At 49.9% G+C, this 10,938-nt stretch overlaps 2 protein-coding genes across 2 annotated transcripts; one reads left to right on the top strand and one right to left on the bottom strand.

Annotated features, from left to right (window-relative positions):
* Window positions 1-3,068: 3,068 nt before the first annotated feature.
* Window positions 3,069-7,154, bottom strand: FZD1 (frizzled class receptor 1). Its single transcript, XM_054815551.1, has one exon. The coding sequence runs from the start codon at window positions 6,854-6,856 to the stop codon at window positions 5,075-5,077; it is 1,782 nt and encodes a 593-aa protein (XP_054671526.1). The 5' UTR covers window positions 6,857-7,154; the 3' UTR covers window positions 3,069-5,074.
* On the top strand, window positions 6,768-10,599 carry LOC129202559 (uncharacterized). Its single transcript, XM_054815560.1, has 2 exons — window positions 6,768-7,228; window positions 9,724-10,599. Exons 1-2 carry the CDS (start codon window positions 6,947-6,949, stop codon window positions 10,066-10,068), a joined length of 627 nt encoding a protein of 208 aa, XP_054671535.1. The 5' UTR covers window positions 6,768-6,946; the 3' UTR covers window positions 10,069-10,599.
* Window positions 10,600-10,938: the final 339 nt, after the last annotated feature.

The raw sequence follows: 10,938 nt of genomic DNA on the forward strand, positions 1-10,938 counted from the left end.
AATGAACAAGAGGCAAGAGATTTACAAACACGAGAACCGCCCCCCCAGCTATGGACCAGAGAGCAACCCTCACTTCTAATGGGACCAAGCAGCTAAAGGACTTGCATTTTTAAATCAGCATTTGAATTTCCAATCCGTATGATGCACTCACTCTGAGTTTGCATAACATGCAGAGCAATGGTGCTCTGGGTTCAACAAGTGCAAACAACAACCAATACAAATCTAACAGAATGAGAGGGAGTGAGAAGCTGATACTCAGAACTGATTTTGCATGGTATTGCCACACAGTCCTGTTGTGCTATCATTGGGAACATCTAATAAATATAATGCAATTCCAGATTTTGAGCACTAGAGGGTCAATTCGTGATGAAAACAAAGCCTTACCTCAGTTTCCTTATTTTCAAAGGTAAGCATTTAACCTCCTATCTATCAGTTCTTCTGCTGTCATGAGTTTTGCTAGCTGAAGCTCTCTTTCTGAGGCCATGCAGCACGGGGATGGAGGAGTTACGTCACACAAACGCAAACTTTTTGCAAGATTACCCTCAATAATTTTAAACTACTCGTGTCACACCAAATCCGCGATTGCTTTCTCTGGTCAGCTGCAGGATACACACCTTTTCAAAAGGATCACCGCGTTGGTCTGGAAGTTGTCTCTTATGACTGGGAGTGGCAAAAGACTGGTGAGGTACTAGCCCATGGCCCATTTTGAAAAAAACTCCTCCTGTACATATACAGCAGCCTCTTCTCATGCCTTTGAATAATGCAAAAATGCAAATACTGTCCATGTAAATGAAAGGAATCTTCGGCACCACCTGTAATTGTACTTGTGCCTGACAATAAGCACTGAGATGGCAGCAGAAGGGTGGGCACCATCCAGAGGGCAGAATTCAGGCCCAGTAGATTGCAGCTCAATTAAAAACCCAAACATTTCTATATGTGCATATACCAGAAATTTGGGGCATTACTATATGAACCGGAAATCCTTCCCCTTCCCAATAGGATTTGTTATGGAAACAGCATATAATTTCATTCCAATACCACAAATTTGCCACTACATTAAAGAGCATTACTGTTACTGGAGGATGAGTGGTGAATCAGCACCCCCAGCTCTCCAGGCTACAGCCCTCTTCAGGGGAATGCTGATTCCAAGTGCCCCTCCATTTCAGGCTATAAATATATCCCATGAGAGAAAGCAAAGCTGTTGACTAAGGAATGCCTTAACAAGTACTTCTAGCCCAACAAACTTTGTTATAGCACAGTTTTGTTCTTATATCGTCCTTCTTGTCAGGGACAAGAGAACTGGGCAACACTGCTTCTTTGTATGCAGTGACACTTTCTCTGGTAAACATGGCACATCAATTATACAGACTGTGTTGTAAAAAAATCCTATATAAATTCCCTGGAGGAATAGATAGATTTGTTTTTAACAGCGAAGTAAAACATTAGTTATGACTGCAGTGCACCTATGCAAAAGACACCTTTGTATCATATTGAGTCTCAAATACCATTATATGGTATTATATGTTGAGAAATAAAAGTATACAAAGGTAGGCGAGTCATAGAGAAAGCACCACAGCATTCAGTAATGACTGTGACCTTTGGAAATTACTGCACTGTGCAAGTTCACAAGAATTAGCAAACAAAAAAACAGGGCTGGCTCTTTTAAATGATTTAAAATGATCATATTGTGCTCTCTAGTACATTTATTAAATAATCAAGATTGAACATGGAGCCTCAGCTCTGCAATCTATGAAAAAAATCCCAAAGAACTGAAGGGGATCCATATCTGCTGTAAATCAGGAACTGCAAATATTAACATTTTACTTCATGTAGAAATGACAATTTCATTACTCATCTTTGAAATTTTTTTTAAAAAATTGATCATCCCATCCCTACCATAAATACAAAGTCTCTGTTACAAATAAATGTGCTCTCCTATGCATAAATAAATCACACACATTCAGCTGCAAGAAAACAGATCAGTCAAAACGGCTCAAATGTAATTATACACTGACCAAAAAGAATTCCACTGCAACTGAAATTGAATGGCTTGTACTTCAGGTCATTAGCTGAGTGCTGATCAGTACAATTTTAAATACTACCATATCCCCCAAAAAAGGGGGGAAAAAAAAAGACCTGAGAAAAACGTGCAAAATATCTGAGAAAGCAGCAACTACGTTTATGTAAAACACATTTTAAAAAAAATAATGAAAAAAACCCTGCGCTCTTACCTCATTAGAGAAATTTCTTTAAGCTTCCCTTACTTCTCTATGGCTGTTTATGCATCACGATTCGAAAAAAGTAAACGAGCCAAAAATCATGTACATCTTCCTCCAGATCTACAGAATGAAATGCTATACTAGCTCCTAACACTGGAAATCAGAAATCAAGTCTCATAATTAGCCAGTCTTTCTGAAGAAATAGCACTTCAAACAATGAATTAAAAAAAAAAAAAACCAAACATGTGTTGTGTTGAAAGGTTTAAGAATGTGTGTACTTTCCATAAAGCTGAAATGCTTCCATGAACATATTATTTAACTCTGGATTAACCAAACATTCCAAATTCAGGAAAACAAAACTATTTTACTCATTAAAATATTCTGACAATATTGCAACATAGTCTGAGCATCATTTAGAGCAGTGAGAAAATCTTTTTATTATTTTAATAGGAAAGGGAGAAGAAATGCTAAGTTGAGAGAACACTTCAACAAAAAAATAAAACAGAAAAAAAAAGAAAAAAAGAAAAAAAAGAAAAAAAGAGAAAAAAAAGAAAAAGAACTGGTGAGCTTCTTTCTTCTCATGCCATATAGCAGATCTCTTCTTGGATTTCACACCACCGACCATACCCTGTCAGAGATCTTGAAGTTTACATTACTTCTTTTGAAGGATTAATCTAGACTGGCCCAGAGATAAAAACCAAAATGCACAATGAATTCCTACACTGAATTCCAGCTTGTTACTGTGAACTCAACATAAGAAAAGAAAAAAGGAATCCCACACATCTTGTAGTATATACACTGCTTTCACACAGTATTTGAGTTAGAGGAATACGTAAAGGGACAAGATAGTTTTGTACAAAACCTCAATTTATTTCAAAGAAATTAAAAATATGGTATTTAATATATATAAATTTCTATTCCTCTATAAATATAGATGATCTTGTGATAATGAACAGAAATAAATGCATACCAAATTCAAATAATTTTGCATTTCAGGGTATGGTAGCCATAGATACTGTTTATGAACCTAAATACAGGCATTTGTAATATAAAAAAAGTTTAAAACAATACAATCAGGAGAGAAGCATTCTGCTGTTTTTCATACAGAGGTCTAAATATTCAAATGCATTTGTTGAAAGTTACAATTTCATTTTTAACCTTTTTTTTGTATTAAGAAGCACAATCCCACACACCCAGGAGCATACAAGGTAGTAGATATACTGCACACATGGTACCTTATCTTTGTAGTATGCAATATTACAGTACCGATAAAAAGAGGGGAAAAAAAAGACAGCAGAGGCTCTAAGGTCTCGCATCCCACCAGAGTGCTTAAACATTCTGGGTTTCTGTTTTCCTTTCCTTTGTTTTTACTACTGGCAAAAATCATCACACCCTCATAATGTGCAATGAATTAAATGTCAATGAATTAAAATTCAGGGGAATGGCAATGGCTCCGATGTTTCCCAAATGAGAAGCCAGCTTATGGATATAATTAAGGAGAGGGAAAAAAAAAAAACAAAACACCAAAAAAACCCAACAAAAAACTGAATGCAGCGTTTCATTTCGATGAAGCTCTTTTACGGAGCCCGTATTTCCTGCTCCTGCCAAGCCCCGGCAGCAGCGGCCCGGCAGGGCGGGGGCCGGGGCAGGAGGCGGCGGGAGCACCCGCAGGGCGCCCCGGGCAGCGCCGGCAGCGGCCCCGCTCCGCCGCCACAGCCCTCACCCCGACAAGGGGGCTCCAAATAAAATAAAATAGAAACAAAAAAACAGCCAACCCAACCGGAGGAAGTTCGGTATATCTATGTCCCCAGCCACCTCCTAAGCCATCGGACGTGCTACAGGTGCAGACGGTGTTAAACCTCAACTCCTACAACGAAACAGGCCAACTCCTCTTAAACTATGTGGTGCATTTAAATAAATTTTGTAAAAACGGAAGAGGGCAGCCGGCAGCCAACCCGCGGGGCACTGCGGAGAGGGTCTCCCCGCACAGAAAGGCCGGGCAGCGCTGGGCTTTGTTTCTACCCCCCGCCCCCCAAAAAAGGGTCTGGCAGGTCTCGCCGAGGTCAGCGGGCCTCGACTCCGCTGCGGCCGGCCGAGGCGAAGTGAAGCGCCGTCCCTGCGGCACGGTCGGGCGGCTGTCTGTCCTCCCCGGATGGGGCCGGGCGGGGGTTCCATCCTCCCCCACACGGGGCCGAGGCCGGGGCCGGGGCGGGAAGCGGCGCTCCTCCCCGACCCCACCGCCACGTACCTCTGGCAGGCCGGGCCGAGGGCCCGCGGCCCAGCCCGCGTCAGGAGGCGCCCCCGGCAGTGGCAGCGGCCCGGCTCCGGGCCCTGCCGCTCATGCGACTGAAACTCCAAGCAAAGCCATTACAACACTGTGTGGGGAAGAAGAAAGGGGATTGTTTTGGTTTCTTTTACCGGCAGTTTTTCCCATCCTGCCCTACGAAATAAAAATCCAACGCCTTTTTTTTTTTTTAAATTAAAAAAAGGAGGGGGGCGAGGAATCAAAATCCGCAAATGGGTTAAAAGTGTTCAAAATAATTAAAAAAGTGAGATTTTTGTAATTTAAATACAAATATACTTACAAAATCTTACAGAGGCTATTTACATCCCTCTCCCCCAACCTGACAGTGCGCTCAGTTCCTACAGGAGACAGCCCGGGAGGAGCGGGGAGGGCAGAGCCGGCCGGTCCCAGGCGCAGGGCTCCCCACCTGGCTCGTCCTCCGCTCGCCGCCGCCTGCGGAAGCGACTCGCGGTCCCCAAAGTTTGCCCAGGCCGGATGAGGAGCTGCTTCCCAAAGCAGAGCCCCGGTCCTCCATCTGCCTGCCATCCCCCTGGCCCGGCGGGCAGGGGTCTCAGACGGTGGTCTCACCCTGCTTGCTGTTGGTGAGCCTGGTGTAAAACTTCCTCCAGGAGTTCAGGGTTTTCCCAGACCAGATCCAGAAGCCCGAGGTGATGCCCACAATTAAGGTCATGAGATACTTGATCATGAAGACGGTGAAGTCGGGGCTCATGGGTGGGTGGTGGCTGCTGTGGTTGTTGGGGCAGGGGATGGCGTAGCTCTTACAGCTCTGCGTGACCCAGCTCCTCTCCCACTGTTCCCTAAAAGCTTGCTCGTAAAAATAGCAGGCAATGACGATGGTGGCCGGCACTGTGTAGAGGACACTGAAGATGCCTATCCTAACCATGAGCTTCTCCAGCTTTTCCGTCTTGGTGCCATCGTGCTTCATGATGGTCCGGATCCTGAAGAGGGACACAAAGCCAGCCAGCAGGAAGGAGGTGCCGATGAACAGGTAGACGAATAAGGGGGCCAGCACGAAGCCCCGCAGGGCATCCACGTTGTTGATGCCCACAAAGCAAACGCCACTGAGGACGTCCCCATCCACCTGTCCCAGGGCCAGGATGGTGATGGTCTTGATGGCTGGCACGGCCCAGGCGGCCAGGTGGAAGTACTGGGAGTTGGCCTCGATGGCCTCATGGCCCCACTTCATGCCGGCGGCCAGGAACCAGGTGAGGGAGAGGATGACCCACCAGATGGAGCTGGCCATGCCAAAGAAGTAGAGCATCATGAAGAGGATGGTGCAGCCCTCCCGCTTTGTGCCCTGCGCCACAGTGCGGGAGCCGTCCTCGGTGAAGCGCTCGTTGCAGACCACCCTCTCCTCCAGGAGGAAGCCGGCGATGTAGGCCACGGCCACTGCCGTGTAGCAGCCCGAAAGGAAGATGATGGGCCGCTCAGGGTAGCTGAACCGCTTCATGTCCACCAGGTAGGTGAGGACAGTGAAGAGGGTGGAGGCGCAGCAGAGCACCGACCAGATGCCGATCCAGGTACGGGAAAAGCGCAGCTCCTCGGGCCCAAAGTACATAAGCCCGTAGAGGCGGCCGGGCTCGCAGGGTGCCCCGCAGTCCTTCTCCCCCAGGAAGCGGTAGTTCAGGTAGGAGGGCACCTTCAGCGCCCGCGGGCAGGAGAAGCGCCCACGGGGCTCACCGGGCCCTGAGCCCCCGAGGCCGCCGCCGGTGCCCCCGCGGTGGGGGTTGCTGGTCCAGCTCTCGGGGCGCAGGGCGGGCGTGGGGGTGCCACGCTCGGAGGCGTTCTGCCCCACGCAGAGCTCGCCGGCCCCGTGCACCGGGAACTTCTCGCAGCGCAGCGTGTCGGGCCACTGGAAGCCAAACTTGTTCATGAGGGCCTCGCAGCCCTGGCGCGCCCGCTCACAGAGGGAGCGGCAGGGCGGCAGGGCCTGCTCCAGCACGGTGCACACCGGGGCGTACATGGAGCAGAGGAAGAACTTGAGCTCGGCCGAGCACTGCACCTTCACCAGCGGGTAGAACTGGTGCACCTCCAGCCCCGCGTCCTCCTGGTTGGTGTGGCCCAGCAGGTTGGGCATGATGGTCTGGTTGTAGGCGATGTCGGTGCAGAGAGGGATGGAGATGGGCTGGCAGTAGCCGTGGTCCGGGATGGAGATGCCCCGCTCGCCGTTGTACTGCGGCGCCGGCGGCTGGCCCCCGGCCGGCACCGCCGCCGCCCACAGCAGCAGCAGCAGTAGCGGCGGCGGCAGCCGCGGGCACCGGCTGCCGCCCGCCCGCCGCCCGCCGCCAACTTCCCCGCCGCCGCTCGCCGCCGGCCCGCGCCGCTCGGCCATGCTCAGTCGGTGCCGCCTGCCCAGCCGGGTTCCCGCCGCCCCGTCGCCGCCGCCGCCGCCGCTGCTCCTCCCGGCCCGAACTTGCGACTCATGAAGGGAGCGGCGGGCAGGGACGGGGCAGCCCCGGCCGCCACTCGCGCGGCCGCAGCACGCAGCTCTGCCCGCACCGGCGGCAGCGCCCGCCGCGCCTCCGACTACCGCCGCCGCCTCCGCCGCCGCCGCCGCCGCCTGACCATTTGTGCCGGCCCCTCGAGCCCGCGCCCCTCGCCTCGCCGCGCCGCGCCGCGCTCCCTCCGACCGGTTTCCAGGCGCCCCGCAGTCTGCCTTTCACCGGGAGGGAGGAGCCTTGAAACCGACGCCGAACTTTCCTGCGTAAGGGACCGTCTCCCAACGCCTCACCCGGGGGCGGGCGCAGGCGGGCGCGCGGGGCTGCCCCGAGCCGCGCACAAAGGCGGTGGGGGCGGGGGCGGCGCGGGGGAAGGGGGGGGGCCCGCCGCGGGAGGGGGGGGGGGGCTGCTCCGTGCGGTGCCCCGGGGTGGGGGGGTGGTCGAGGGGGCGGGGGGCCGTGCCTTGTCGGTCGGCAGCGCGGAGGGGCGGGGGGGGGGTCGGGGCAGCCGCGGCGGCTCGGCTGGACGGCGGCGGCCGCACGGCGGAGCCCCGGGGTGCCGGTCACGGCTGTCCCGGGGGGTGTTTTTGGATTCCCCGGTGATGACGATGGTTAAGGCCATTGAACTGCGCACCTCGGCGGGGTCCAGGGCCCATCAAACTCGGCGTCTCCCCCGGCGGAAAGGCAGCTGCGCTAATTTCGGCTCCATTCACAGCCCGGCAGGGGCCGGGGGGGGGGTGGTGTCGATATTTGCCAAATAGCAAAGGGCAGGGTTGGGGACGGGCAGTGCTGTTGTCAGGGCTCTGCTGCTGGGAGCAGCGAGCAATCGGGGAGCATCTTTGCAGGACTGAAATCTGGGAGCTGGGTTTATTGTGATAACTTCGGCGCGGGCAGAGCGGCGGCAGTTTGACGGCACCGACCGCGATGTTCGCGTCTGGCACGCGCAGCCGGTGATGAGCGAGTTGCCAGAACTCGCCTCCCTCCGGAGACGCTTTAAGTATCCCGCTACCGAGTTATTGCCAGTATTTTATGTGCGTCTTCCTCCTATCACGTCTACAGCAGCAGCCTGAGATAGGAAACTAATCGCAACAGGGCTTTCCCGTTCCCCTTCCTCCCTCTGCCCGGTGGGCAGCGCTTCCAGCTTCGTTCAAGATGAGTGCAGCGGGACTGGCAAATGCCTCCCGTCAGGTGTTTGAAATACTCGCTGTACTGTGAGGAGGGGGTGAATGGGCACACGGTGACCGCCAGCAGTGGCCATTTCTTGCTGCGCATCTAAAGCCCCCTTGCTCGCACAGAATGGAGGTCCTCTTGGCTCTTCCCGAATGCGTAGTCCGGAAAAATGATGGAGGCTGAATGGGGGATTTACTGTACTCGCTGGAATTCAATAAGAATAATAAACCGTGCTCCTGGAGAGGAGCAGAATCCTACCACGTTCTCCAAACATTCCATAACCGAGCCCCTGCATCGTGGATGTGAACGTCCTTATATTTGTCTGACGGTTAATGCTGCCATTCAGAGCTGAACCAGGCATGAAACTTCTCCGGCCAGCTGTCTTCTTTCTCTACAGCATGCTCTCACCCTTTCCACTTTATACACTAATGAGCTGCAAAAATCCATGAGGAACAAGACAAGCCCAGCATTTATTTCTGGCTGTCACAGGTGGCAAGGGTTAATAAAAGACATCCGTATTTCTTGGATAGCTACAGATAAAATTTGGACCATGCTATTTAGGCCACTTTCTTTCTCCCAGCAGTGCTGTCCCACATTCAAACTAATTAATAGCAAGATCTACACTGTGTGATGACTGAAGGAGTGGGATCACGTTTAGAAATTGCACAACCTTAAATACATCGATTGCTGATGTGCTTGTACTGACGTTCCTTGAGTACTATCAAGAACCCTCTTCTCAGAGGACTGTAGTTCAAAACCGATATGCACAAAAGATATCTTCTTCCATCTTCTCTGAAAAAAAGTTTGATTGCATATCTTATTTACAGTTTTAAGCTACAAATTTTCCTCTTCAGATCTACAGCAGTAATTAAAATTACTAACTCGTTTTTAGCACAAAACCTAATTTATATTCACCCCTAAATGACACTATTGTTTTCCTATTCATCCTAAAACAATTGAACACTGGATCTTTAGGTAGGAACAAGTATTATACATGCTCTTTCTCATAGAAGGTGAGTGTGAATTTCTAACTAGTCTCAGGAAGCCTCCGTGGCTTTCTCCCTGTGGTCTTCAGACCTGGGGATGCATCACACAATCCAGGAAAGGTGATTAAGATGCCTAAGTCCATCCTCAGCTGGCTGAAATTCTATCTATGGGGGTCTGAATTTGAAATATTTAGGAAATACCTCTCAAACTGAAAAACTGAAAAGTCACTGTTCTAAGTTGCTGTGTGCAACAAGCCAGAAGATTGTTCTAGGAGAAAGATCAGTGTATACAGGACAGGGCTTGTACATGTAGGTAATAGCTTTTTTTCAGACCAACTGATGCAGGAGGAAAAGTAGACAAATTTCTGGGTTAACAAGGTATTTTTCTGTTCCTGAAGCAGTAACTACCAAAGCTAAATGCAACTTGAGAACAACTGCTTAGATCTTAGATGGTGATGTATCGGTGAGACCAGCTCAGAAAGAAAAAGTGGAAACAGGAATGGAGGGGGTGTTGTGGGGGAAGAACGAGGCCTGGGAGCTGGTAAGTTCAGGAAAGTTCCTAGGACTTGCTGGTTTTAACTGTTCAATGATTTTTCACATAACAGAAGAAAATCCTGTGTGGAATGAATCTTCCCAGAAGCACTTGTCCTACATTTCAAGCACCCCAAACCACAAAACTCATCATTAGAAGCATAATTCTCTGTGTTCCAAAACACCAGATCAGTTTAAAACCGTGCCTGAGCACGAAAGCTAAGATGTGTCGATGCCTGTCCGCTACTACAGCAAGAAACACCCCCTGCCATCAAACCATCAGCATCCTCCGGTCTTACATTTGCGGTTTCGGGACTGTAACAAACTTCATCCTGTGCGTGGCTGCTTTCCTGGTAGTTCTGCTGCTGAAAATGACCACTCGGCACCAGAATGAACTCCCAGGGTCGGTCCTTAAGTGAAACTACGGAACTTGTCCCACGGAAGTGAGCATGGGAACTAGGTTTCCTAACTCCGCCCAGCACCCAAAACCAGGGACTCAGTAGGGATGCTGCTCTGTAGATTATAATTTCCCTCTGCTTCCATCCCCTCGCTTGTCTCTCTCCAAATCAACGGACTGTAAGGTAATTGCCTCTCCTTTTTGCTTAGGTAATAACCGCCACTTTTCCTCCCATCCTTAACATCCTCTGCATCATTAACATCATTAACATCCTCTCTATTCTACAGCTACCATCTTCGTCCTTTCAGAGCTGGCTTAATTAATAAATATCTTAGCAAAAGTTAAGCAATTGTTCTTAACTGAGAGCTGCAGCTGGTGTTTCTAACCCAAAGAAAAGTTTGTATGGCCAAAAGTTTGTCTAATTTTTCCACCTATATGTCTTGGCCTAATAAAAGATGCTACTTCTTCATACAACCCTAGTACTGTGTGTGTCTGCCTTGTTCTTGTAATGATTCCGTAGGTATCCACCACAGGTGACTGTTGGAGAGAGGAGACTGGACTGGATGCCACCTTTGCTTGGGTCAGTGCAATGGTAATCGTGTTCTTACACCCATATATATAGTGTCTTCCTTAAAGCACAGGCACTCTTCTTTCCCCTTCCCATGGAAATACAGTCTTCCATTCAAAGGGAAACCAGAATTTGGGCATTAAAATCATACCTTAAAAGAAATTTCAACTTTTACTCCAAAGCGATGTGCTGTTGTTATGGTAGCTAGCAGGGAAAATTAGGACTCTGGCAGGTGGAAGAGTACTGAGTTTTGTTGTCTTATATTGTTTATATCCTGGTAACATCCTCGCTGTGCTGCTGTCCTCAGGGCGCTGGTTTGTACTG

This window comes from Grus americana, chromosome 2 (genome assembly GCF_028858705.1).
Source record: "Grus americana isolate bGruAme1 chromosome 2, bGruAme1.mat, whole genome shotgun sequence".
NCBI lineage: Eukaryota > Metazoa > Chordata > Aves > Gruiformes > Gruidae > Grus > Grus americana.

Bases quoted from the DNA above. Each gene is read 5' to 3' on its own strand.
- LOC129202559 (XM_054815560.1), top strand. From the start codon at position 6,947: ATGAAGGGAGCGGCGGGCAGGGACGGGGCAGCCCCGGCCGCCACTCGC. The intron at 7,229-9,723 runs GTAAGGGACCGT...TTCACATAACAG, and splicing joins CCGACGCCGAACTTTCCTGC to AAGAAAATCCTGTGTGGAAT.
- FZD1 (XM_054815551.1), bottom strand. From the start codon at position 6,856: ATGGCCGAGCGGCGCGGGCCGGCGGCGAGCGGCGGCGGGGAAGTTGGC.